We start from the raw sequence: 27464 nt of genomic DNA, 5'->3' as shown, positions 1-27464 counted from the left end.
CAGTGTAAAAGCACTGTAACTTCTGTAACTCTACAGAGCACCCTTAGCCTGAAAAGGACGTTAGTCCTAAAAGTTTATGACTTGATGACATAGGCCCTCTAGGACCCATTTTATTTCAGGTGATCTGATATAAGAAGGCCCTGTATACACATATTAGTAACTCCCCACTCGTATCTGGACTCATTACATACCTAAGCTGACTGAGTTCCCTTCACATTTTCGTGAAGTCTCCTTTTTTCATAAACTTGATTGTAATTAACACACAACAGGCTCTGTCTGTATGGCCTCTTCCTAAGTCATGTTTTTAAAATGGACCTTGTTTGCCTGGAATTCAGAAGTATTTCATAAACACATTTTAGAAGCCTGATTGAATCTCTATCTTCCAAATCTTTGTACGATCTCTGACAAGAAGTAGCTGCTTCTTTAATCGTAAATACCATCCATGGTATTGAAATACCAGCAGGTACTAGGTAAAGCCGAAGGGCTTTGTTGTTGTAAAAGGTACCTGTGTGTGTTCATAAATAAAATTCTGTTTGTATAGCATATCCAGTAGCTACCTCTAGCAAGATTATAAAGAAACAAAAATCGGTTATAATTTTCTAAACTTGTTACATTTTTACAATGAATATTGAGAAATACAAAGATAAAAACTTAGTTGTTACAAAAGCACACATGGTGATACTCTGTATGCTTCTGCATTGGACATACATTGTCTTTCTAGTAAAATAAATAAGTAAAAAATGAGATAATTTGGTTTTCAGGGAACAATGTAGAATACCAGTAATGGTGTATCTGAGTCTGTGGTAGAGATTACATACCCGTCAGCTGTTTTCTGCAGGAGTTGACTGGGCGTTGAGTGCCCTCTAGAGGAACAGTAGAGGGCAGTTAGTTGGTCAGCAGTGATTGCAGACGTGTAGGGTGGGGTCCAGTCACGGACATCAAACAGGCACAGGTTAAGGTTGCTAAACTTACTGCAGAGAAGATACAACTATACTTTTTTTTTTCACTGAAAATGGTAATACCAACACCTTTATCAAAGAAGTATGGGTGAGTGTATAGTTTGTGTTCAAAGTATTTTATATTTACAGGTTAGTACAAATACAGAGTTGTAAACAGTTTATCACTTTGTAAGTCGGCAAGACCTTTAAATTAGATAATTTCTTTTTATTTTTTAGGACATGTTCTAGAGATCCAACCCAGGCTATTGCCAACAGATTGAAAGAAATGTATGAAATATATTCTCAGCATTCCCAGCCAGATGAGGAATTCAGTAATTGTGCTAAAGGTGAAGCTTAATATTGTCTTTATTGTTCTCATCTTGATGTTTAACTACATGGAGTCCTTTCTTGGTAACTGAGTCAGAAACATGAAGATTTATGCGTTTAGATTGAAGGCTAATTTTATGTCAGCCCGGTGATTTCTGGGCCCTTCTCAGTAAGAGAAATTTTATTTTATTTACTTGTTTTTTGTTAATCCTCACCCAAGGATATTTTTCCCATTGCTTTTTAGAGAGTAGAAGGGAGTGGGAGAGAGAGAGAAACATGAATGTGAGAGAGAACCATGGATTGGCTGCCTCCTGCACATCCCACACTGGAGATCGAGCCCGCAACCTGGGCATGTGCCCTTAACTGGAATCGAACCCAAGACCCTTTTGTCTGCAGGCCAATGCTCTATCCACTGAGCCAAACCAGCTAGGGCTATTCTGATGTCTTTATTGTGTTGACCTTCTGGTACTTTTTCATTTGGAAAATTTTAGTTTTCATTTGTAGACTGGATATTAAATATAGAAATATTGTGATTCTTTAGAATTTTAAAAATAAGAACAGAAGACATAGCTGTTTTCATGCCCAGATCTGTGCTAGGTGTTTTTGAGGTTTTCAATTAAAACCATGTATGAGTGGAATAGTAAACCAACTATATACCTCCCAGCATAGAGCTGCTCTGCTCAGACATCCCCACAGAATAAAAATGATGTGAATCTTCATGGAATGCCATCATAGCTGGACTCATTAAATACCATACTCATTAAATTCCAGTTATTTATGTGAAAATTTCATTTCACAGTTTTAGAAAAATTTAAGTGTTACCATGAAAAAATTAAGGAATCTTAGGGATGATTGAAATAGCAACTGTAGGAAGTGTATGGGTTTTTAAATTTTATATTGTGGGCAGGGGATGGGATGGCCCTCATTTTTCACAACGTTTCTTTTCTTTGCATGTGATTGTTGTGTTTTTTTTATATTTATGCAGAAATTGCCAGCAGACACTTTCGTTTTGCAGAGATGCTTTACTATAAAGTATTAGAATCCATTATTGAGCAGGAACAAAAGAGACTGGGAGACATGGATTTATCTGTGAGTAACTATCCAATGTATTGATCAGAACAGTAAAATGTGCTTTCCTGTCAGCCCTAGCCACCAAAAGAAAACACACCGTTGTTGAACAAGAGAAATGATATGTGGCTTTGAGGGAATAACATTGGCACCTAAGGAAACTGGCTATTATGAATAATGGTTCTGAGTTCTTTTCTTTTTTTTTAATATATTATTGATTTCAGAGAGGAAGGGAGAGGGAGAGGGAGGAGATAGAAAAAACATCAATGATGAGAGAGAATCATTGATTGTCTGCCTTCTGCACGCCCCCTACTGGGGATCGAGCCTGCAACCTGGGCAAGTGCCCTTTACCAGAATGGAACCTGGAACCCTTCAGTCCACAGGCCGACACTCTATCCACTGGGCCAAACCACCTAGGGCTGGTTCTGAGTTCTTTCACCTTCAGCCCCCATTCAGTGCCTTGCTGCAGCAGGCCATGTATTACAACTTCCAACTTCTGTGGGTAGTAAAACTAGTTAAGGGTTAAAACACTCAGACTTAATCTTAACTGAGTTTTTAAATAACATGGGGTTTTTTATCAAGCCTTCTTTCTATAGCAAGAATAAATTGAGTATTGACTCAGTAGGACTTTTAATAAATATTCAGCCATTTCTCTTGGCTAAGATAATTCTTTTTTATTGATTTTAGAGAGGAAGGGAGAGGGATAGAGAGAAATGTCAATGAGAGAGAAAAATCACATCAATCAGTTGCCTCCTGCACGCCCCCTACTGGGGATCAAGCCTGCAACCTGGGCTTGTGCCTGACAGGGAATAGAACCAGGGACCTCTTGGTTCATGGGCCACACAGGTAGGGTTAGCTGAAATAATTCTTTTTCCTAGATTTTACTAATAAAAAAAATGTAAATTGATTTTAAACAAGTGATATTTACTTTCAATTGTATCAAAAAAAATTTTTAACTAATTTTTTAAATAACATTTTAAAGAAAATTACAAAATTGACCTATAATTGTTCTAATTCTTTGTACCTAGTTCCTTTTCTTTTTTATATATAAAAATATGGTAGGCCCTCAGTTTGGCTGCTCAGTGGATAGACCGTCGGCCTGCGGACTGAGGGCATGTACCTTGGTTGCGGGCACATCCCCAGTAGGGGGTGTGCAGGAGGCAGCTGATCGATGTTTCTCTCTCATCGATGTTTCTGACTCTCTATTCCCTCTCCCTTCCTCTCTGTAAAAAAATCAATAAAATAGATTTAAAAAAATATGGTGGTAGGAATTTAAAAGACTGTCTTATTTTTCAAAAATTTTTTATTGTAAAAAATACATTAAATATGCTATCTTAACATTTTTCATTGCGCAGTTCACTGGCATTAACTATTCACAATGTTGTGCATCTCCCTCAACACTAGCCATCTTCACAATTTTTTATCATCCCAAACTGATAGTTTATACCTATAAATAATGACTTCCCACTCACTCCTCCCTTTAGCCCCTGGTAACTTTTGTTCTTCTTTCTCTATGCATTTACCTATTTTAGGTACCTTAGATAGTCATACAATATTTGTTCTTTTGTGTCTGGCCTATGTTACTCATCATTATGTTTTCAAGGTTCATCCATGTTGTAGCATGTGTCAGAATCTTATTCCTTTTTAATGATGAATAATATTGTATGCATACACACCACATATATGTGTATGTTACATTTTGTTTACCATTAATCTGTTGATGGACATTGAGTTGTTTCCACCTTTTGGCTATTATGAATAATGCTGTTATAAACATTGGTGTACAAGTATTTATTTGAGTCTCTGCTTTCAATTCTTTTTGGTATATACTCTGAGTATAAATTACATCAGATATCTGATTTACAAATATTTGCCCCCATTCTTTGGGTTGTCTTTTCACATCATTGATGGTGTTTTTTTATACACAAAGGTTTTAATTTTAATGAAGTCTAATTTACCTATTTTTTGCTCTTGTTGGCTATGCTTTTTGTGTCTATATAACTTTTTAGTTTTAAAAAATATATAATTTTAGGAAATAAATAAGCAAAGAAAAAGTACATGTGAAAATCATCTGTGATTATATCATCCTGAATAAGCATGTTGACCATCTAGCCAAGTCACCTGTCCTCCTTCCAGCCATCTTTTTATAACAGTGGCCTCTGACTGTAATGCTAGTGTGTAACATCTTTCCAGATCATTAGTCTTCTAAGCATCAGAGTGTATGTATATTTTAATTAGGGATGTAATTTTTTGTATTAGCTATATTCATGATATATAAGATTTTTGAAAGTTGCTAAAAAATGGACTTATTTATAAAGTTAAAAGTTTTGTGAGAAAAGAAGCACATACTACTCACTAATTCAGAGAATAAGACTTTTTGGTATTTTTATTTAACTTGACTGGGTATAAAATGTCTTATTAGAATAGACTAATGTTTCTGCATGTTAATAACTGTTTTACAGGGCATTCTGGAACAAGATGCATTCCACAGATCACTCTTGGCCTGCTGCCTCGAGGTTGTCACTTTTTCTTATAAGCCTCCTGGGAATTTTCCATTCATTACCGAAATATTTGATGTGCCACTTTATCACTTTTATAAGGTATTTTTAAAAATCTGATACTAATGAGAAACTTATAGGTGAGACCAACTTCCTATTGTTAGCCATCTAGTTCATTTTAATAACTAAGTACATTTATTTTTAATTACATTTATTAATAATTTCTACTGTATTTGGGGAGCAGAGAAGAAATAGAGTCCTAAGAACTATATAAATTCTTTTACTGTACAATAAAGACCTATGCTCAGCGAGTTTCATTTTATTCCTTTCATTTCATAAAGGCTTTTAAGATACTTTCATTTTATGAGCTTAAGGTTTTAAAAAAAATAGCAAACCTATCACTAGCTTATCTTACAGAGCAATTTTTTTTTTTTTTAGTTTTATTCATTTCAAACGGGCCGGATCCGGCCCGCGGGCCGGATCCGGCCCGCGGGCCGGATCCGGCCCGCGGGCCGGATCCGGCCCGCGGGCCGGATCCGGCCCGCGGGCCGGATCCGGCCCGCGGGCCGGATCCGGCCCGCGGGCCGGATCCGGCCCGCGGGCCGGATCCGGCCCGCGGGCCGGATCCGGCCCGCGGGCCGGATCCGGCCCGCGGGCCGGATCCGGCCCGCGGGCCGGATCCGGCCCGCGGGCCGGATCCGGCCCGCGGGCCGGATCCGGCCCGCGGGCCGGATCCGGCCCGCGGGCCGGATCCGGCCCGCGGGCCGGATCCGGCCCGCGGGCCGGATCCGGCCCGCGGGCCGGATCCGGCCCGCGGGCCGGATCCGGCCCGCGGGCCGGATCCGGCCCGCGGGCCGGATCCGGCCCGCGGGCCGGATCCGGCCCGCGGGCCGGATCCGGCCCGCGGGCCGGATCCGGCCCGCGGGCCGGATCCGGCCCGCGGGCCGGATCCGGCCCGCGGGCCGGATCCGGCCCGCGGGCCGGATCCGGCCCGCGGGCCGGCCGTAGTTTGCCCATGGCTGGGCTAGGGCAAGAGCAATCTTTTTTATGGAATTTAAATAATATTGAATGTGTCTTTCAGAAGCAAAAATCCTCTTTGACGTGATTATAGAGGCACAGAGGAAGGGCATTGACTGGTCGTTTCCTTCTTGATATTAACTGAGTGTATGAATTTATTTAATTCAGCTACAGCAGTCAAAACGTTTTTATAGTGGCAGAGATTGAATGTTTAGAGTTTTTAAATACAAAATTTAAAGAGTAATGTTTCACTCTCAATAGATAAGACATTCTTTCATTTAAATGTTGAAATACAGCACTATGAAAAGATTTTACATAACTCATAAATGCAATTTAAATATTATTTATAAAGGCAGAAGGGAAGAGCAGCTGTTTCAAAATAGTACTATTCTTTAAACTTATAATTTTTTATAAATTGTCTTTGTTATATCTATAAATATGTAAAAAAAGTTACCCTTTTTTTATACATATATATTTTTTTATTATATTATTTTTTAAAAATTATTAAACCAGGGCCTTTTCTTCATTTCAGGTGATAGAAGTATTCATCCGAGCAGAAGATGGCCTTTGCAGAGAGGTGGTGAAACACCTCAATCAGATTGAAGAACAGATCTTGGATCATCTGGCCTGGAAGCCAGATTCTCCGCTCTGGGACAGGATTAGAGAGAATGACAACCGAGTCCCTACCTGTGAAGAGGTTTGTGAGAGATTGTAACGTCTTTCTATAAGGAAAGTACATCAGTATCTAGTCTGCTCATCACCCTTCTTCCCAAGGCACAGTTACACTTCATGTCTTCCTTGTGCAGGGTGAGAGGGTACAACACCTGCATCAAATAGGAAACAAGAATCAGAATGACTGTGTGCTTGCCCCACGTTTTCAGTGACAGGGGAAGAATTCAGTGTTCTACCTTGATCTCTTAATCAAGTTTCTCTACCTTAGATGCTTGATACTCTAATTCTCCACATCAGTAAGGACTGCTAATTCATATTTAATATCTATTTACCAGGTTTTGAAATGTTTAAGCCTGCCAGTGGAAAAGACAGCTGATAGATGGAATAAGGGATGAGCCAAGACAGTTTAATTTTACCTTAGGTGATTATTGTATTTTTAATAATGCTTTTTGAATAATGGCATTCTGTGTGAACATTCTTTGTAGGTCATGCCACCGCAGAACCTGGAAAGAGCAGATGACATGTGTATGGCTGGCACCCCTTTGACTCCCAGAAGAGTGAGTGAAGTTCGTGCCGAGACTGGAGGGCTTGGAAGAAGTAAGTTTAAATACTAAGGCACATAGATGGGGTCTAATATCTGGGGATTTGACTTCCATCTAAACTTGCAAGTGAAGTTCATAGGGCATATACAGGGTGTCCCCAAAAAATGTGTGATAGCTGATTCTATTACATTTTGAAAATGAACTGTATTTTAATAAACACCGCCTTTATAATTATTCTACACGTGTAGACATTTTTTTGGGACACACTGTATTTCTCAATAAAGTTGTTTTAAAAAATTAAACTAAGCTTAATTGAATAAAAAAATATGCATGTCCATTCTTTCTACAGGACATTATTGAGTTTTAGTAATTTTCTGTATTTGGACAAAGATGAAGATTCATAAAACGGGGGGAAAATGCTCCCAGATGGGGATATCAAATCCATCAGGTCCCCTTATCAAGTAGTGGGTTTATGTCAAAATCACATTTTACATGAGCATCAGGTAGAAATTGAATATGGTTAAAAGTATCGTGGAAAAATAGAACAATTCTTTAAATTGCCCCTTGCTCATCAAGGCCCTGAAGTAGTGGAAGGCAAAGCCTCATTTGATTTAGCAGAAGGTGGAGTGAAGAAGGGAGTCCTGAGAGACAAATAGAGAAAAATCTTTATTTAAATTTTGCTCATAATAGTGTTCAGTGGAATTATTACTATGATGTGACTCCTGTAATTTTTGTTGGCTTTTAAATTAGTTTTTGTGCACTAATAACAGCTTGGATGAGTCCTCTCCTTCTCCCTGAGTGAAGTGGTTTGATTTTTTTTTTGGCTCTAGGCATCACCTCTCCAACCACATTATATGAGAGGTACAGCTCCCCAACCACCAGCTCCACCCGAAGACGGCTCTTTGTCGAGAACGACAGCCCCTCTGACAGAGGAGCACCCGGGCGCGGGCCCCCACAGCCCTTGGTCAGTGCTGTCCCCGTGCAGAATGTGCCTGGGGAGGCGGTTCCTGTCACACCAGTTCCTGGACAGACTTTGGTCACCATGGCAACAGCCACGGTCACAGCCAACAATGGACAAACTGTGACCATTCCTGTACAAGGTAAGGCAGGCTGAGTTGGATATCGAGTTCTTTCTCTGTGGCATTCATTGGAAAGTTACCTGAGATTCGGCTGGAATGATAATGCGACAAGCATTTAGGGGGGAGGGGGTTAGGAGAGGGAGGAATTGGAAACGCTGCCTGGGGAACCTTGTATTATCAGCATTTCCTTTGTGCTTTTTCTTTGTAACAAACTACAGGTATTGCCAATGAAAATGGAGGGATAACTTTCTTCCCGGTCCAAGTCAATGTTGGGGGGCAGGCATCAGCCGTGACGGGCTCCATGCAGCCCCTCAGTGCCCAGGCCCTGGCTGGGAGCTTGAGCTCTCAACAGGTGACAGGAACCACCTTGCAAGTCCCGGGGCAGGTGGCCATTCAGCAGCTCTCCCCAGGGGGGCAGCAGAAGCAAGGCCCCCCCTTACCCAGCGGCAGCGGCAGGCCCAGGAAGACCAGCTCTTTATCGCTGTTCTTTAGAAAGGTAACTTCTCATATCCTCTCCCTGGTCATGCGTTTGGGGAATGTGTTAGATAAACAGGTTCTGAGATGGTTTTTTTATCTACCAGGTTTACCACTTAGCAGGTGTCCGCCTTCGGGATCTTTGTGCTAAGCTGGATATTTCAGATGAGCTAAGGAAAAAGATCTGGACCTGCTTTGAATTTTCCATAATTCAGTGTCCTGAACTTATGATGGACAGACACCTGGACCAGTTGTTAATGTGTGCCATTTATGTGATGGCAAAAGTGAGTACTTTGGACTATAAAAGAAAAAAGATGATACTTCCCTACTCTCAGGAAAAAAAAAAATTCTTTATCGTCACCCGAGGATTTTTCCCATTGATTTTTTTTGAGAGAGGAAGGGATATAGAGAGAGACACAGACACATCAATTGGTTGTCTCCCATACTCATCCTGACTGGGGCTGGGTATCGAACCCACGACATTTGGTACATGGGCTGGTGCTCTAACCACTGTACACATTGGCCCAGACATCTGTGATTATATATTCATTTCTTTTAATTTTTGAAAGATCACTGTTGGATACTGGAATCTTTAGATTTTTTACTTTGAGCACTTTTAATATGTTGTTTGACTGCCGCTTTGCCTGCATAGTTTCTGAGTAGAAGTTGTCTATTCTTTTACTGGGGTTCTGTAGTAAGTGAAATGCCGTTTTCTCGCTCTCATGAAATGTTATGCCAGGTCTTAGTTTAGGTACCATTTACCACCTCTATTGTTGCTGAATTTTAAGTTTTCTTTCATAGATATTTCTTCACTTGTGTGCCTTAGGACCATTTGCAGATTTTAAGTGACTAATTTTATAGAATTTTCACCAGGTTCACTGTGGAGCAAGTGTATAGTGCTCACAGTATGTTGCTGGAAGTCCATCACTCTCACAAAATACTCTTATTCTTTTCCAGGTCACAAAAGAGGACAAGTCCTTCCAGAACATTATGCGTTGTTACAGGACTCAGCCACAGGCCCGGAGCCAGGTAACTTACTCCTCTTAGGGTTGAAAATAAAGCTTCACGTCTTTGAGAAACACAAAAAGTCAACCAGAGTTGTTTCTGTAGCCTTTTCCCCAGACTTTACTTTAAAGGAAGTCTTTAGTTTAATCAGCGGTTCTCAACCTGTGGGTCACGACCCCTTTGGCAGTCGAACGACCCTTTCACAGGGGTCGCCTAAGACCATCCTGCATATCAGATATTTACATTACGATTCATAACAGTAGCAACATTACAGTGATGAAGTAGCAACGAAAATAATTTTATGGTTGGGTCACAACATGAGGAACTGTATTTAAAGGGCCAAAAGGTTGAGAACCACTGGTTTAAGTTCTCTCCTAAAGGCAATGACATGAAATAACAGATGCCTTAATTTAGCTAATCACAGGAAAGATGTAAACTAGAAGGTTGTTTGGTTTCTGTGCCACCTTTCAGTCTGATTTAGGAAATACGGTACATTTAACGAAGACAACATCTAATGAAGATTTAAGACTCATTTTACCTTTAATATTATTCATCTCCCTTAAAGGGGCAGGCGTGTGTGACATCTGTGGTTGGCTTAGAATGACTTGGCTTTATGGTTGGGTCCTATTCCTGCTCTGTTGCATTGTAGGCTGTACTTGGAATTTCAAGCAGCAGTTCCTGGTGTCCCCCTGGATCTGTTACATAACAGACATATGACCTTGGCTGCATTGATTAACTTCCCCTGAGGAGGAGAACTATTATTTCACAGGATTGTTGTGAGAATTAAATCACATGTCAAGGCCATGTGATCTAGGCTGTTTCCATAAATCGTCATTTCTGTCCCCTTCTCATGGTCTCCCTAAAGGTGTATAGAAGTGTTTTGCTAAAAGGGAGAAGGAAAAGAAGAAATTCTGGCAGCAGTGAAAGCAGAAGCCATCAGAATTCTCCAACAGAACTAAACAAAGACAGAAGTAAGTGGGATCTTTGTGAACACGTACAAAATAAAATTAACTTTAGGCCTAGAAGATTAAAGATTCCTAAATGAAATTACTTCTAAGGAAACTATGAATAAACTATATTATTGGGAAAGGATTTGTTGGAAGAAGAAATGATTCTAAATTTAGTGGCAACATTGTCCTTTATCCCATAGTTTTGAGGCACATCATGCAAAACATTTTTCTCCAGGGGACTTGGGCAGGAATTTGCTGGCCTGCGTTTCAGGGAAGTCTGGCATGCCAGCTGAAACCGTGCTGTGGAAATGCCCTCCCTAATTGTTTGCACCACTTACTGCAGGGGCAGGTTCTGGAGACTTGGTGAAACTTACCAGTGATACCGTCTCCTTGTGCCCTACCTTTATGGCCTGGGGGGAATGTTAGTACTTAATGTCTTACCTGCCTGCGCTTTGCTCCCTGGTAAAAGAATTAATGCCCTTTTGCTGCCATTATACAAGTAGAGCAGGTAGCTGTTTGTTTTTAAAAAGCAAATGCAGTAGGATAAAGGCAGTCTCTCTGTTTAACCCCTTGCTCTACCTGCCACAGCCAGTAGAGACTCCAGTCCTGTCATGAGGTCCAGCAGCACCTTGCCTGTCCCACAGCCCAGCAGCGCCCCTCCTACACCCACCCGCCTCACAGGCGCCAACAGTGACCTGGAGGAGGAGGAGAGGGGAGACCTCATCCAGTTCTACAACAACGTCTATGTCAAACAAATTAAAACATTTGCCCTGAAGTACTCACAGGCCAACGTGGTAGGTTTGACGGGGATTATTTCGTACTTTGTTTTCACTTTTGAGGGGTGAGGAATCACTTCTGTGTGAGCAGTTCCATAGGTAAACTGGCTTCATTAATAATTCTCTTGTTTAAGTAAAAGGGAGGGAGTCTAACAGAAAAGTGTGACTCATACAGTTTATAGTGTTGTGTCGCATTAAACAAGAGGAGAAGGTACCTGGATTCCCTACAGAGAATGCATGGGCTCCCGGCGTCCGGAACTCGGCAGCTGTGGCAGCCGTGCTAGTTAGTTAGCTTTCCCCAGGCCTCTCGTTTCCTCCTCTAAGAAATGGGCATGAGTGTCCCCAGCTGACAAGGTCGGTGTGGGATTGAATGACACAATGCACTAAAAGTGCTTAAAACAGGGACTGGCACAAGCAAGCCCTTACATGGTTGCTGTTTGTATGCTTTTCTTTAGGTTTATTAGTTGGTGTCATTCATAAAGCTAATGGTTTATTATCTTTTCACTCTTACAACACAAATAACCACTTTCAAAAAGACCTGGTTAGAAGCTGTGCTTAGCTGAGAAATGCTCTGTTTTTCACAGACGGAGGCCCCTCCGCTGTCTCCCTACCCATTTGTAAGAGCAGGCTCCCCGCGCCGCGTGCAGCTGTCTCAGAACCATCCCGTCTACATTTCCCCGCATAAACACGAAATCGTGCTTTCTCCTCGAGAAAAGATTTTCTACTACTTCAGCAACAGTCCTTCCAAGGTGAGCCTGGCCCCTCGGCTTGTCCCACCCACAACATGCTAGCACGGTGGATGGGAGCTTCCAGGGAAAAGTGACCAGTTAGGTCCCAGTGGAGCGAAAACCAGGGGTTTCCGGGGGAGAATTTCAGAGTTGGAAATCAAGTTAAGGGACTTGGATTTATTTTCATTCTTTCCTTTTCCTGTTTGTGCATTTTTAACATTCTACTGTAAATCTGGGATTTTGTGGTTTTTATTCCATCTGTAAAATTTTTAAATTCCAAATTTTTTTAGGGAAAGAAAATTGGTTTCTCTAAACTGATGACCGAGTACCTGTTTCTGCGACAGGCCGTGTCTCTGTCCCCTGTGTTCTTTGTCTTGGCCTGGGGGATGGACATTCTGCACAGTGCAGTGCTGGTCACTTAGCCTGGATTTGTGAGCCCCATCGGCCTCAGTCTGGGGCGGGGACGGGGAGGGAAGCTTGCGTCAGGCCTGGTGGTGAAAGTCAGCAGCTGCCGAGTGTGCAAGGAAAGGGGGTCAGGAAGCAGCAGCCACTGGGAATCGTGCTGCGGTGAGGAGTGCGGCTGGTCCCAGAGGCCTGATGGGACATTGTGTTTATAGATTGCACTCTCACAAATGTAAAGATGATGAGAAATGGCAGATGGGGGAGGGCCCTGTTAGAGAGTGAAGGAAACTAAACAGGCCTGACAAGCACACGCAGTAGGTCCTACATGGAAACTTGGCTGTAAAGCACATTTTTGTGGGAAAACTTGATGTGGGCTTTATGTTGATATTTACCTTTAAAGTTTCTGTTAAGTTTCTTTGGTTTTGATGGTGGTACTGGATTATGTAGGAGAATATGCTTGAGGTAGTCAGAGATGCCCTGTTCCAGTGTCAGTAACTTACTTTCAAATGGTTCAACTATAAAAGATTATAGAGAGGACAAATGAGGTAAGTGTTAATTGATAATGGGTACTCAGTGTACTATTCTTCCAACTTTTCTGTAAGATTGAAATCTTTAAAAATAGAAAGTTAGGAAAATAAGTAAAAAAAATGTTCGAAAATATAATGGAAAAACTATAAACAGCAGCAAAGAATCACATAGCTTGGAATAAATGTATCAAATTATTTAACTTGAATTAGTGGTTTTAAAAAATTGGAATTATACTAATGTTTCTGAATAGGAAGACCAAATATGAAAAAGATTTATAATTTCCTCAAACCATTTCATAGGTTTAACCTAATGCCAATAATATTCACAGTACAATTATGTACTGTGAACAAAAATGGCAATAGCCCCTAAAAAACAATTGGAGTTGGATGAAATGACTCTGACATTTCCTCTATTAGAGTTTCCTCTTATAACTATAACCATATTAATCCAGTTGGAATTTAAGAGTAAAATGGGGGGAAAAAGAATCAGAATACTCATTTCAAAAGAAGGGCTAAAAAATGGAAGGACGTATGGAAAAATAGCAATTAAATGTAAATGGTCTAAGAATACCAATTAAAAGGCAGAATTGTAACACTGGGTGAAAAAGCAAGACCCAACTATTTATTGTTTATGTGTAACACACTTTAAAGACACAGCTAGTTTAAAGGATTATAACCCCAAACTCCCATTAACTGATAAATAAATAAAATGTAGATCCATACGATGGAATATTACTCCAATAAAAAAGTACTGACACAGGCTACAACATTGGTGGACCTTGAACACATCCAGCTCAGGGAAGAAGCCAGTCCCAAGAGGATACACATGCGTGATCCCTTTACAGGGACTGTCCAGAGGGCAGACTCACTGAAGCACAAGTAGATGAGTGAGTGCTGACTGCTGGGGAAGTGGAAGGCACAGAGTTTCTGAGCTCACGAAAGAGTGATGATTGCACAACTCCAGAGACATACTAAAAGCCATGGGTTTGTACACTTCAAATAAATGAATTATACGGTATGTGAGTTATATCCCTATAAAGCTGTGTTTTTTAAAAAGTAAAAGGATAGAAAAAGTTATACTCTATTGACACTTATCAAAAGAAAGCTTGGATTGCTATATTAATATCTGAAGAGCAAAAAATATTACCAGTGCTAAGAAGGTCATTTCCTAATGATAAGGACATACAATCCTAAATAGAAAAAAAAGAACAAGTAGAGAAAATCAGTAAGGATATTCAGGATTCGTTAATGTTGTTGACTGGTGTTTACAGAACATTCCAGTGGCACCAAGTACACATGGGACATTTACCAAGATAGAACACATTCTGGATCACAAAACAAGTCTCAATAAATTGTAAAGGATTCAGATAATGTATTTTCTCTGGAAAATCCCCAAATTTTTGGAAACTAAATTGTGTATTTCTGAATCAACATATCTAAATTTGTGAAATTCAGCAAAAACAGTGCTAAGAGGAAAAACTATAGTTCTAAATACCTATATAGGAAGAAAAAAGGTCTCAAGTTAGTGACTAAGCAACTTGAGAAAGAGCAGGAATCAATGAAATAAACAACTGAAAATAGAGAAAATAAAAGCCATTAAAAGTTAAAGGTTTTGGTTTTTTTGAGAAGATAAAAAAGATACATCTCTGTATAGACTAAGTAGGAAGGATAAAAAAACAACTTTGTGCCAATAAATGTGATAATACAGATGAAATGAACTTACTCCCTGAAAGACAAACTTCTAAAACAGTAAAAAGGAAGTAGTTTTAATAGCCCTATCCAACATTCATTCATGATAAAACTCTCAGGGGACTTCCTCAACCTGATAAAGAAGATATATATATTTAAAATCTATCGCTAACCTCATACTTATTGGTAAAAGACTGGATGCCTTCCCTCTAAGATCAGGAAGAAGGCAAGGATCTCTGCTCTTACCGCTCCTATTCAACATTGTAACTGTAGGTCCTGTCAGACACAATAAGGCAAGATAGAGAAGACATACGTGATGGAAAAGGAAGAAAACTGTCTCCATTCACAACATAGTTTTCTACACGGAAAAATCATAATCTACAAAAAGTTACTGGAACTAAAGATTAGGAAAGTTCCATAATTAACATACAAAAATCAAATATACGTATTTCTATATACCAGCAACGAGTAAGTAGAAGTAAAAGAATTTTAAACACTATACACAGCATTAAAAACTTAACACTTACAGTCAAGTCTGAGAAAAGATGTGCAAGATTCGTATCCTGAAAACTACAGAATCTTGGTGAGAGAAGTTAAAGATTGAGAAAATGGAGAGATATATATCATGTCCAGGAACTGGAAACATCAAGATCTGTTTTCTCCCACTTGACCTACAAATTCAACCCCAATTCCTGTCAAAATTCTGGCAGAATTATTTATATAAGTTAAACTGGTTCCAAAACTTACATGAAAATGCAAAGGAACTAGAATAATTAAAACAATTTTGGAAAAATGAAACACGCTGTCTGATTTCAAGACTTACTTTAAAGCCACAGTAATCAAGACGGTGTGTGGTCCTGGTGAAAGTGGAGTAACAGATCAATAGAACAGAATCCAGAAACAGACCACACATTCAGGTGGGGCAAGTGTAGGTTTACAGTTGTGAGTATGCAGTTTATGCTTATTATTTATTGTATTATTTTCCATATGACCAATTGTAAACCTCTTTTGCCCCACTGTGTAAAAGGCCAACTAATTTTCAACAAAGGTGCAAAAGCAATTCAATGGAGAAAGGATAGCCTTTTCAATAGTTGGTGCTGAAACAATTGGATACTTATGTTCAAAAATAGTAAAGTTGCACCCAGACACTGTGTCATAAACAAAAAATTAACTCAAAATGAACCACAGACCTAAACTATGAAACTTAAAAGTTAAACCATAGAAGCAAATCTTTGTGAACATGGGTTTAGATACAGCATCAATAGCACAATCTATAAAAGACTGACACATTAGGTGATCAAAATTAAGATAGACAAACAAGCCACAGACTGGAAGAAAATTTTACAGATCTCATAGCTGATAAAGGATTTGTACCTACAGTATGTAAAGGATTATCAAAACTCAAAAGGAAAACCAGATTTAAAAATGGGCAAAAGATTTTAACACACTTCACCTATTATCTGCCTATGAAAATGACTAAAATCTTAATGACAACAAACGCTGGCAGTGATGTAGAGCGATTGGAACTTATATTGCTAGTCAGAATACAGAATGGTATAGCAGAGACGTTATACCTGGAAAATAGAGTTAAACATACCTTTACCATATAACCAGTAATCCTCACTCCTAGGGATTTACCCATGTGGAATGAAAACTTAGGTTCATGCAAAACATGCTCATGAACGCTTATGACTTTATTCCTGTTTGCCAGACAGGAGAAAACAACCCCAGTGTCCTCCAGCTGGTTAATGGGTAAACAGACCTGGGTAGTAGACTCAGCAGAGTACTACTTTGCAATAAAAAGCCCTGATACGCTTAGCAACGAAAATGAACCTCTAGGGCATTAATGCTTAAGTGGAAGTCACTCATTCATCAGGCCACTTCCTGTCTTGATTCCATGTCTAGGACACTGTAGGGACAGAACATCAGTGACTGCCTTGGGGTGGGGTAGCTGGGACTACGAGGGAATTTCCTGGAGTGAAGGAACTGTTTTCTATCTTTACCGTGGTGATTACATGGCTGTGTATTTGTTAAACGTGTAGAACTGTACACTTACCAGGAGTTGTGACTTTCAATCCTGCTTGTCCATGATCACCAACTGGAAGGTGCCAGAAAAAACTGTAGCACAGAATTGGGAGTTTCTCCAACAAATGAAAGCAGTATTAGACTGTTGGTTGGAGAAGTATTTGTCATCATGACTTACTAGGTGATAACGGAGATCAAGGACGAATATTACAAAGTGATATCAAGTAAGATGACTGGTCATGAGTGACACTGGTCAGGGCAGGTGCAGCTTGTTGAACAATCAGCATGGTAGCATCGCTTACAGCACCGAACAGCTGGGAGGGATTAAACCACGCCACATACTGGAGAGTACTGCATGCAGTGCGGGTGATCCACACAGACACGGAAGGTCTAAGCCCGTTTCCTCTAGGAAGTGCATGTGAACATATATGCTCATGTGCTTTCCAACAGGAAACAAGGGCAAGGAGGCAGCACATGAAAAAACCCTTTAACCAAACACGACCAGAAACGAGTGGGGTACACTGACTTTGGGGCTTTGGAGGAACTGCTCGCTGAAGGCGCTGAGAACCGATCTGGTCTCCAGCACCAGGCAGTGTTTCCTCAGGAGGCGTTCCTCGCAGAGAATTTGCCCAACTGTTCTCAATCTTCCAAGGAGAACAAGTAACTATGACATTCCAGATCATACCAATAAGTTACTTACAAAGGATGCTTTAGGGAATTAAGGCTTACTTCTCTTGTGAAATTCCTGTTGAAAATGGCTGCTAGACTTAAAAAAAAAAATCGGCACAATACAATGCAAAAGCATGCTATTTTTTAAAAAAGGAGAATGGGGATGTATGGAATTGATTAAGTTATCAACAATGTCATGATCTATAACTACCGTAGAAAGAAATCACAAATGTGTCAGCTCTTGCATTTTGGAAAAGTGTCCGTCCACTCCATCTGCGGAGCTTATTAAGCCCTCCTTCTCCGCCCAGTCATTGGCTCAGCCAGCAGAGAGGTTGACATGGGGAGGCTGGGTAGCTCAGTAGTTCTTTTCTCCATGGAGATGTTCAAACTCCTCAAGGTAAACCACTTAACTCATTTGAGGTTCTTTGCCTTAACAACGCATTGTGTGTATTCGGGTTTTCAAGTTTTTATATCTGTTTTTCCCTCGCTCTAGAGACTAAGAGAAATTAACAGTATGATACGGACAGGAGAAACTCCAACCAAAAAGAGAGGGATTCTTTTGGAAGATGGAAGTGAATCGCCTGCCAAAAGAATTTGCCCAGAAAATCATACTGCCTTAATACGCCGTCTCCAAGATGTAGCTAATGACCGAGGTTCCCACTGAGGTTAGTCTGTTGTATTGAAACTCCTTTCACAAACTGTTTAACAGCATCATCTAATGCATGCTAGATTATGGGGCTCTTTTCCTTACTCTTTCCAATATCCTTATTTTTACTCCTCCCATCTGCCTTTTTCCTACCACTCAGTGCTTGCCGTCAAGGCGGCTTAGAAACCAGTCTGGGATTTGTTAACTCTTTGGCAAAGCTTTTACAGGTATTGTAGAGAACAAAGCATGCTGAAACGTGTGCGGTCTCTGCTGACCCTCCAGCAGAGGGCTGTTTCAGTCCATTCCTACCTGTTTGTGGTCTGCTCTGGCGCTCCTGAAAAGCAACACAAAAACTAGGTATTCTGTCCTAAAACACTTGGTAGGAGTGTGCGAATTTTGCATTTTTGAAACTTAACAAGGGAGAGGGCCCGGCCCACGTCTCCCGGTCCCTGTGTGTATCCTTCCCTCCCGTAGGTGTGGTGCAGCGTGGCAGGTGCTTGCGTGTTTGGTGTGTGGTGTGCGTGAGTTGTGTAAGAAGTGGCACTTTTGGGCTGTAAAAAGCATGATTTCGTAATCTAGGTTTTGCTGTATATTGTGATGGCACTTTCTACAATGTGAACTTTTATTAAGTACAAAACTGCTAGGCTAAACACTCAACGTCCTCTTTGATGCTTTTGTATGTTTTTAGAACTGTTAAAGCCCCAGTAGCCACCTTTGGGGCACGTATTTTAAATTTTCCAGGTTCCCCCCCTCCCCCCTATTAATAGGGATCGGCTGGCTAAGTGAAGATTTTTAAATCAAGTTGAATTAAGGAAATTAATATGAAAAATTATGGCCTCTTCCTTTAGGAGGTAGTTTTCCAAAAGACATGTGTCTACTAAGGTGATACATTTTAAACTATCTTTTGGTATGTTCCTGGCAGTTTAAAAAAAGAGTTTAGGTTTTCATTGAGTACATAGTACCAGTCATACAAATTAGAAAAGGTTATTTAACAGCTATTGAAGTATCTATATATAACTTTATTAATCAGTATTGTTCCAGCAGTTTTTAAGTTGACTGAATAATATTAGGGAGAAAATTCAATTGTAAATTGAATCAGTATAAACAAAGTTACTAGGTAACTTCATATTGCTCTGAAAGAAATATGGAACTTTAATTACACTGTTCAGTTAGAATAGTGTTCTGCAAAAATATTTATAAAACCTCTCCAGATACTTACTGCTACTGTAATTTTATATGAAAATAAGTGTATTTTTCAATAAAGCATTTATAAATTAATCTCTGTTCAGTTATACTGAGAAAAGGGTATTTAGTTTCCTGCATAAATGACAAAGAACCATCATTTATTGGTTTATTTTGTCTCTACAAAACACATTAGTCATTCATCACTTAAATATTTGACTTCATTAGAAACTGTTCTAACACTTTTTCTCCCTCCTGCCATAAAAATACAGTAAGTAATTTGCTTTAAAAAAAAAAACAAAAACTATGAACCAGTGTTCTGGCCTCCTCACTCCCCTAACATGCACCTGGTAGCGATTCGTAAATCAGTAAGACAGTGGGCTGAAGACTGAGAGTCAGGTGGTCTCCTGCTGAAAGTGCTAGTATGCTAAAGAACCTGCTTTCTCTACACCTTTCCTCTCCACTTCCTAACGTATGTACAACTGAGACACCCATTTAAAAATAATTCCGTAGTGCTAAACTCTGTCTACTCTAGTAGTTCCAAATGAATGCCACTTACCTTTAGCATTATATTCAGAAAAATACTTAAGCCTCAAGGTCCCCAATAATCTGGAGTACTGAACTAGATAACCACCCTAAAGACACTTCTGACAGAAGTAATAACGCGCTACTTAGAGAGAGGTTTCCAGAACTTGCTGTTAGAACCTAGCGCATATGGACACCACTGACGCCAGTCCTCGTTCGCACACTTTACTCGCAGCAGTCCTGGCCGCCGTCAGCCTGGCCTCGGCCTGCGTCCGCAGGAAAGTGCCTGGTGCACCAGTCACCGCAGTCCCGCTCCTAGGTGGTTCCTGTTTTTTCTTCTTTACTGAAGGGCTGTACGGAGCCAGGCTTTACCCAGGACAGGCCGGCCACGTGAACACTTTTATTGTGCTGTTCTTCAGGCTTCTTCTAGGCACAATCAAAACAGGCATCAGAAAGTGACCGATGAGATGTCAGCACTGTGCAAACCCGCCTCCCCACAGGTGTCTGTGCAGAGTGAGCTTAGAAAGGGGTCAGCAAGTAGCCATCTCAGAGACGGCCAGCTACTCACCTTCTGAGTCAGCATCTTCTCTCTGGCTTCGTCGTGTATAGAAGGGTTCCATGGAGAAAAGCTTAAGGAAGAGAAAAAGATTTAAAAACTGCTTGGCTTACTAAATCTGCGGAACATGTTTTTTAATACTTAAGCCAGTTGCCATAACAAAACCCAATAAGGATTTAAAGAAAAGGCTTTAATCAGTTGTCGACGTGTAAGTTTTAGGCGTTATCTAAATAATTTTCTCACATGATAACCATGCTCTGCAGAGTACTTTCCCCGGGTTAGCTCATTTAAGCCTCGAAACAACCCCTGAGGTACTGTTATTGAGGCACCGGAAAAGCAAGTAATTGTTCCAGTCACAAAGCCAACCACTCCGTCTGCAGAGCCCAAGCCTTTACCCACTGCGCTACGCTGCCTCCCCAGCACCAGTGTGCGGAGCGCTAAACCACCCATCCTTCAGGTCTGTTCTCCCGCCACTCGGCCCCAAGGTCAAGTGTCACAGAGCTCCAGCACCCACTGTCCCACTCTAGTCACTCTCCCCTATGCAGCTTCCCGCCCTCGCCACATCTGAACGTAGAGGGGCTGTGGCTGTTTCAGAGGGGCTCCTGCTGACACTGACACTTGAAACAGCACATTACAGGGTCCTCAGGAACCCAGAGTCACTAAATAGCTCACCACTGGCACAACGTGCCTGTCGATGGAAAGTCTTTTGTTTAAGGAGCCGAAGGGGTGTCTGAAATCTGTTACAAGTAATCAGGGTTGTTGGCTAACAGGTGATACAACTTCCCTTTCACTCCCCATTTTAGTTTAAGTGCCCCTGGACCATGGGAGGGAGCACAGGGCTGCAAGGTGCGGTCTGTCTAGGTAGGAACCACTTACCTAATGGCATAGGGGTCTTCTATTTTAGGCTGGTCAAACAGGCGGGCCGTGCACAGCTTCACACTGTCAACCACTTTACTTTTAAACAGATGAACATCTTTCTCATACCTGTGTTAAAAGTGTAAGTCAGAAAGTTACCCACGCGCTCTCCTTGGCTGCATTTTCAGAGCTAGCTGAAGTAAAGCAGTGACCTACAGGACCGCAGCCTCGGGGTGCAGGGGGCTCGCCGTGTCGATCTTGTAGAACACTCTCCTCGCGTACATCAGCACCTGCCAGATGTGGTTGTGGTTCCGCCTAAGGGAGACAGGCGCGTGACTTAGGCGTCCCACTGACTCTGTCACTAAAGGAAACACGTAGTCACTCACCTCCACTTGGCAAATGCTCTCTTCACATCCAGTTCACCTGAGGAGGGGTCAACTAGCGGGTGGAAGACGGGGATATCAAACACCAAGCGCTGTATGGGGAGAGAGACGTAGCTTTCAGTGGGAGCCATGGAGGCAATGGGCCCACAGACGGTGGGAGGAAGAGTGTCCGGACAAGGCAGTCGTGCCAGGGGCTGCACTTAACTACTCTCCCCACTGTCCTGCGCCATGAAGTTTTGCAGGGAGGGGTGCTCTACCCAGCACCACGACCCCGAGTGCGGAGTCAGCCTCGGCGTGGCTGCCAGAGCACAGGCGCAGCTCCAGGTGGAGGCTGACGGGGCAAAGGACACAGCGAGGCACAGGCCCTCCCCCCAGAGCCCAAGGAGCAGACAGACATCTTAGGAACCATCAGCAAAGTGGCTGGTCAGGAAAGGAACCCAGACACCTTCAGGCCCTGTGGGCCTCACTGGCCAGCGCACGGAGCCAGGCTGTAGCTCCCACTTACTGGGCAGTCGCCGTCCGGGTAGTTATCAGGGATGTACACTGTGAACTTAAATACTCCATCTTGGTACAGTCCGTGCCGAATGAAGATCACTCCAAACCACACTGCAGGAGAAGCAAGCGCGGTTAAGGCCTAGCGTCAGAGGCACCAAACGTGCTGCCGCTGTAGAGAATGTGCTTACCTAGCGCTGAGCGGTAAGACGGCTGCACGTAGACTCCCGGCAGCTTCTGCTTCACCAGCAAGGTGCTGCAACAGAGCAGAGCAGGGCCGGGCGGAGGTCAGTGACCGACCAGCCACCCCCGGTCCTGTTCTGGGAGAAACAGTCCCTCAAGGGGCAGCCGAGGCCCTAACCCGACAGGCCCAGTCATCCCAGCCCCGCACCTGGCCCCGGCGGCTGCCCTCTACTGGCTTCACCACCAAGAGCCCAGATTAAGAAATTCAAGCCAAACACAGGGACACACTAAGAATCAAGTTTTCCTCCCAGAAACCCACCTCCCCCAAACATCATCCCAGAAATTGAACTGGAGGTAGATGAGAGGACTGGTCACGGTGCTGCTGCTGTGACTGCACAGCAGAGCTCACCCGCACACATCCAAAAGCCACTATACCCAGCGCTAGGAAATTAAGAATAAAGTCCCATGCCAGTGCCCTCACGGAGGTGATGCCTTCAGTGTGACCCGTCCCTGGGCAGAAGGCCATCTGTAGGTTTGTCCGCGGTGTGCTTCTGCTCTCACTGACCCCGCGGCGCAGACACACCCTCTGGGCCCGGGGTGGGAAGCGGTGGGTGCGCAGACAGGGCAGACACAGGCTGCTCGGGCTCTTTGGGACCTCGTCCCACCCCAGCCATGCCGGGCTGTTCCTTGCAACGGAGCCATGAGCCCAGACAAGTCAGGCTGTGAGCTGTAAGTGTGGAGTAGCACCGTGGACCTTCGCTGACAGTTTATTACCTATTTGCCTGACTTGAAAGCAGTCACTCCTTTTAAGTCACCAACACTGAGCGCGCCCACAGCAGCGTGACTGACAGGTGCAGCTACCGCAGTACAGTTTGCCAGAGGGCCGTTGTGTGCTCTGCGCAGACAGAAGGCTCAGTGCCACAATGGAAGCCTGTCTAGCGCACTGCCCAGCCTCCAGCACAAGGCCCCTTACACAGCCTGCGGGGCCCCTGCCACCACATCACACTCGGCCCTCAGACAGCGGCTCAGCCCCTCTGCCCTTACAACATGGGCGCTGGGACGGAGGGCTCAGGGGTACCTTTAAAATAACTGCATGTACAAAGGAATTTTATTGTCTTTTTTCCAGGTATGCCACCGATTTATACTCAGTGTCTTACACACTGGGCTTAGAGACTCAGAGTTTTGCTTTACTACGGCACTTGTTCAACCTAGTTATCAGCACACAGCGCACGCCTGCGACACTAGGCTAGGACACAGACAGCTCAGTTGGTATCAAAGTGCTGTGTGCTAAGGAATTGCTAAATAATTGAAACTAAGAATTCTCCACACTTTCGCCCTTGGGACAGATTATTTAATCAAGTGCCACCTGCTCTCAGTCACTGTGGGAGCCCGTGGTAGGCAGGCGCTGCGCCATCACCTCCTCGCACCCGCGCACGTGCAACCGCAGTCCAACCTTGGTTTCTGCGACCAGTCAGCCCCTTCCTGCGCAGGGCCCACACCTTTATGATGTCCTGGTGTCGCCTCCTTCAGCTTTGGGAGGTCACACAGGAGAAGTCAAATCCCCTTTCTAGTGACAGGCCTTCTCTGAACTGACCAGTTCCAGTTCCTTCATTACTGCCTCCCAGGGCCTGGCTTCCCACCCCCGCCTACTGGGACCGCCTCCTCGTGCTCGGGGGGCCTCTCACAAGGTGACCCCCAGAACACAGCACAAAGCCTTCAGCGGGGCCTGCCCCGGGGAAGGCTAGATGGCCACCCTCCCACTGTCCCATCCTCCATGACCTCTCAGGAGGTGAATGCCTCACTTCCTGGGAAGGAAGACAAAATTAAGTCCCTGACCTGCTATCTGTACTTACTAAAGCTTCCTTTCTCCCCCTTCATGCTCTCCAAACAGGCGTGGAAATCAAAGCACACATTTGCCTTCAGATCCTATTTACCCAAGATCTGAATGAGAGCCATTACATTTGCGAGAACATATGACAGTCCTTAGGCCTTGGTTAGAAAGGCCATACTGCCTGCCATAGCCTCCCTCTGTAAATATCAAGGCTGACACTGCAGAGGTGAGTGTGAGCTGAGATTAAATGGCCACTAAGTGAGCCCAGTCCATCACAGTACATTTCACTCTTTACCTTCCAGAATCATTCAAAACGTAACCAAACAGCTATAAGAACTTACAATTCTGCAAGGAGGGAGTACTCCAGGTAGAAGGGGCCGTAGGAAGCGTGCGTGCCATTGGTTGACTGTGCTGCTGGGGCAGGAGACGTGGGCTTCGTGATGGGCAAAGCGTTCTTGGGAATAGAAGGCAGCTGTTTCTTTGGAGCCGTGCGTGGAGGGCTGGTCTTCCCGTCCCCCGTCACTGTCTTCTCTTCCCCGTCAGATCGCTATTCAGGACGAAGTGGGGAGAGCATCTGTTAGGATGATTCTTAAACCACAGGAGTGTGTGTGCTGGACTCAGTCGCTGACCTAAAAGCTGGAATTGCTCTTTTGCAAGGACATCCTGGCACCAGGGCCGAGATGACTCGAAAGGCCTTTGTGCAGGGCCCTTATCCAGAGCAGAACAGAGCTGAAGCAAGACCAACACATTAGCAAACTCCTGTTGGCTGCGTCCTATAGAGACCAGGAAGCCAATATTCACGAGATTTAAGTGAAACAAAGAAAGAAATGATTTTTCCTGGGGGCCCCCAAAAGAGGGCCGGGGGTTACTAAACAGTTAGACAACTCTGCAAGACCAGCACCGTCCCCGAGCAGCTCAATGCTGCAGGTCAGGTGCTCAGCAGCTCAGAAACCAGCGATGAGTGAAGTGAGCCACTGCCTGACATTAGCGCTCGGGTTAGAAACAGGAAGGAAGCTGTTCTCTCACTTGCCATGGGTCCGACTGTGATCCTGTCCCTAATGCATACGTTCCCACAGTTGGACTCTCCCCCGCATAAACCATCGTCCACAGTAGAGAGAGAGGCCTAGGGGAGTCAAGAGAAACTACCGTCTGGCCGTTTAATTACTGCCTTAAATGTATGTCATGTGCCTAGAAAAAAGATGAGCAGCGGTGCCCTCAGAGCGGTGGGATTATGCATTATATGTGTTTTGTCTTTGCGTACGTTCGGCTTTCCTAAAATGTATTATTTTTTGCCACTAAAAATAGACATTTTATTTAGAAAAATTAAACCAGCGGCCTCGAGCCGGACTTGGCCTTTCCCAAGGCTTTCCTACCCACGGCATCTCGAGGTTCAGGGAGATGTGCAACTGCAGGGATGTGTGACAGTCATCACATGTCAGCATCGCCTACCCAAACAGTCCTACTCAGTGCTACCCACGTCATTTCTATTGGAGATGCGACCTCCGTCTCAGAAACTAACTTTAATCCACAAAATAATTGGTTCTCAAAAGTAAAGCCTGAACTAGAAAAACCAGATGATCTTGTTAAGATTACCGGGCAACCCGAGTATGAATTCTTTTGGCCTCTGTTCTTATGCAAACGGTTTCCTCACCGCATATATCAGCTGTACCTACTTTGCGTCCAGAGCTTGCAGACATGCTCCAGAAAGGGTTCATAACGTGCGCTCCACACAGAGATGTTCAGCCGCCTGCGTCATCCAACTTCCGTCCCCAAAGTCACGTTACCTGCAAATGAGAGGGGAAATAGCCAACACCAAAAGTTAAGACTTCTGAAATAAGAACTCAATGTGCCCCTCTCCATAGAAATACAACACACATTATATAACACAGTTACAAAAACCCAGGGGAAAAACGCCTTCAGAAATAGTTTCCTTCAGTAACCCCTCCGTCTTTTGACTCCAATGTCTTCCCCCCTTTAAATACCTACAGGAATCTGGGTGCCAGTGCTGGGCCGGGATTCAGAATACTCAGTGACACAGCTCAGCTTTGGTGCCAGAAACGCAGAGGCTCTGGGCTGTGACAGTCACTGCTAGCGTGCGCGTAGGCACTGGACTGGGAAGGCCAGGTTCAGAATGCGCTGTACCCACGTGACTCCAAGTCTAGCACTCTGCTCGGGGTTGTGGGAAATTAAAGGCCCAAAGGGGCCGATTTAAGCATGTCCCCAGTGAGTTGTCTTAAGCACAAAATGATTCTCTCTAGCGAAAGTAGCAGCCAAAGAAATAAGAAAAAATAGGAGGGCGAGCGTGTGGGACAGAGAGGGCGACCGGGGTCTTGTCAGGACCATTCCCAAGAAATGACCTTTGTCAGCTGCTTCAAGTACGGAGACGGCAGGCCCCGCGCCCAAGGGTGCAGGTGCAGAGAGGAGTGCAAAAGCTTTCCCCAGAGCTGTACGGTCACAGTCAGGGGTCGCTGGCTAAGAACACAAAGGGAGAGGCCTAGGAGACCAGCCAGCCGAGCTCAGACGGCACCGTCCGCTGGGGCAGGGCCCAGGGAGACTGAGCCCCTTCTCTCAACTCCTGTTGCCCGGAGCAGACGGCTGCAGGTCGAGAGGGTCAACATTTGACTGAGCAACGTCTTACTAAACTCCGGAGAAGCAGATCATTAGAGACCCAGGTCCCAGATGTCCCTATTCAGCAAAAGTGTGTTCTCTGCACACCTGCGACACCCACAGAGGTGCCAATTAATGAGGTCTGCTTTCCACGACACCGTGCCACCCGATAATTAAGTCACAGGAATGAGGATGCTGGCTGTTCCACCAACCTGTTGACTTGTAGCCAGTAAATACCAACTTATTGCCAAGAACTGCAAACCTGCCTTTAAAGATGACTAAGATGAAAATCGTTGGGAGAAAAAAAAATGTGGGGGCACCAGCAGCACCCCAGTGTCGTCTAGGACAGACCTGACCGAAGAGGGACCGTCCCTCTGGGACACTGATCACAGCCCTGGAAATTCACGGGGTGGGTGAACCCCGCAAGGTCCCCTCCGAGTGTAGCCCCAATGCCTCTGCCTGGAAGAATCCACCCTCCTAGGAAGGCACACTGCCCACTGCCCGTGCCTCCAGCAACAGCACCTGAGAAGCTGTAGCCCCTTTTCGGGACTAAGACACCGGTTATGGAGTGTCTGGTCTCCCCCGACTACAACCTCTCCAGCAGGGGCGACAGATGGGACATAAGGTCCGCCCTGGCGGTTAGGACACCGCCTGGCATGTCTTTGCATCAGGCTAAGGAGGGAGGTCTCGGCCCGTCCCGGTGAAGCGGACAGGGCGATGGGTCCCGCGTCCCCCGTGCGCCAGGGTCCCGCACGGGCTCCCGTTAGCACATCGCCGCCAACAGCCTCACGTTCCACGTTAGGGGCGCGGAGCAGGGC

General features: G+C 43.8%; 2 protein-coding genes across 5 annotated transcripts in view; one reads left to right on the top strand and one right to left on the bottom strand.

Annotated features, from left to right (window-relative positions):
* RBL2 (retinoblastoma-like 2) overlaps window positions 1-27464 on the top strand; it is a 45360-nt gene that overhangs the window by 16476 nt on the left and 1420 nt on the right. For 2 of the 3 annotated variants that reach the window (XM_014528425.1, XM_014528427.1), the window contains 13 exons: window positions 1176-1285; window positions 2251-2354; window positions 4796-4933; window positions 6381-6545; window positions 7006-7117; window positions 7893-8162; window positions 8360-8637; window positions 8723-8899; window positions 9573-9644; window positions 10486-10591; window positions 11159-11364; window positions 11931-12095; window positions 17880-19310. In XM_014528425.1, the coding sequence (XP_014383911.1) occupies window positions 1176-1285; window positions 2251-2354; window positions 4796-4933; window positions 6381-6545; window positions 7006-7117; window positions 7893-8162; window positions 8360-8637; window positions 8723-8899; window positions 9573-9644; window positions 10486-10591; window positions 11159-11364; window positions 11931-12095; window positions 17880-18050 (2074 nt within the window). In that variant the 3' untranslated portion in view covers window positions 18051-19310. Of the gene's footprint in view, window positions 1-1175; window positions 1286-2250; window positions 2355-4795; window positions 4934-6380; window positions 6546-7005; window positions 7118-7892; window positions 8163-8359; window positions 8638-8722; window positions 8900-9572; window positions 9645-10485; window positions 10592-11158; window positions 11365-11930; window positions 12096-17879; window positions 19311-21851; window positions 21858-27464 lie in introns of those variants that run through there. The other variant, XM_014528426.1, reaches the window with a different exon arrangement.
* On the bottom strand, window positions 19370-25823 carry AKTIP (AKT interacting protein). 2 transcript variants are annotated; one of them, XM_014528428.1, is made up of 9 exons: window positions 25713-25823; window positions 24381-24586; window positions 22217-22281; window positions 22039-22139; window positions 21537-21625; window positions 21367-21465; window positions 21172-21279; window positions 20308-20368; window positions 19370-20165 (listed from the first exon to the last, which is right to left on the bottom strand). In XM_014528428.1, the coding sequence occupies exons 1-9, from the start codon at window positions 25752-25754 to the stop codon at window positions 20055-20057; spliced, it is 882 nt and encodes a 293-aa protein (XP_014383914.1). In that variant the 5' UTR covers window positions 25755-25823; the 3' UTR covers window positions 19370-20054. The 2 variants fall into 2 exon arrangements, with proteins under 2 accessions (XP_014383914.1, XP_014383915.1); XM_014528429.1 differs by having other exon boundaries at window positions 19370-20162.

This window comes from Myotis brandtii, unplaced genomic scaffold (genome assembly GCF_000412655.1).
Source record: "Myotis brandtii unplaced genomic scaffold, ASM41265v1 scaffold633, whole genome shotgun sequence".
NCBI classification, from domain to species: Eukaryota; Metazoa; Chordata; class Mammalia; order Chiroptera; family Vespertilionidae; genus Myotis; species Myotis brandtii.
Note: the sequence above shows the minus strand (reverse complement) of the source record. Positions and strands in the feature narration are given on the sequence as shown.

Bases quoted from the DNA above. Each gene is read 5' to 3' on its own strand.
- AKTIP (XM_014528428.1), bottom strand. From the start codon at position 25,754: ATGAACCCTTTCTGGAGCATGTCTGCAAGCTCTGGACGCAAA. The intron at 21,626-22,038 runs GTAAGTGGGAGC...CTCCCCATACAG, and splicing joins ACCCGGACGGCGACTGCCCA to CGCTTGGTGTTTGATATCCC. The intron at 20,369-21,171 runs GTAAGTGGTTCC...CTCTTCCTTAAG, and splicing joins GAAGACCCCTATGCCATTAG to CTTTTCTCCATGGAACCCTT.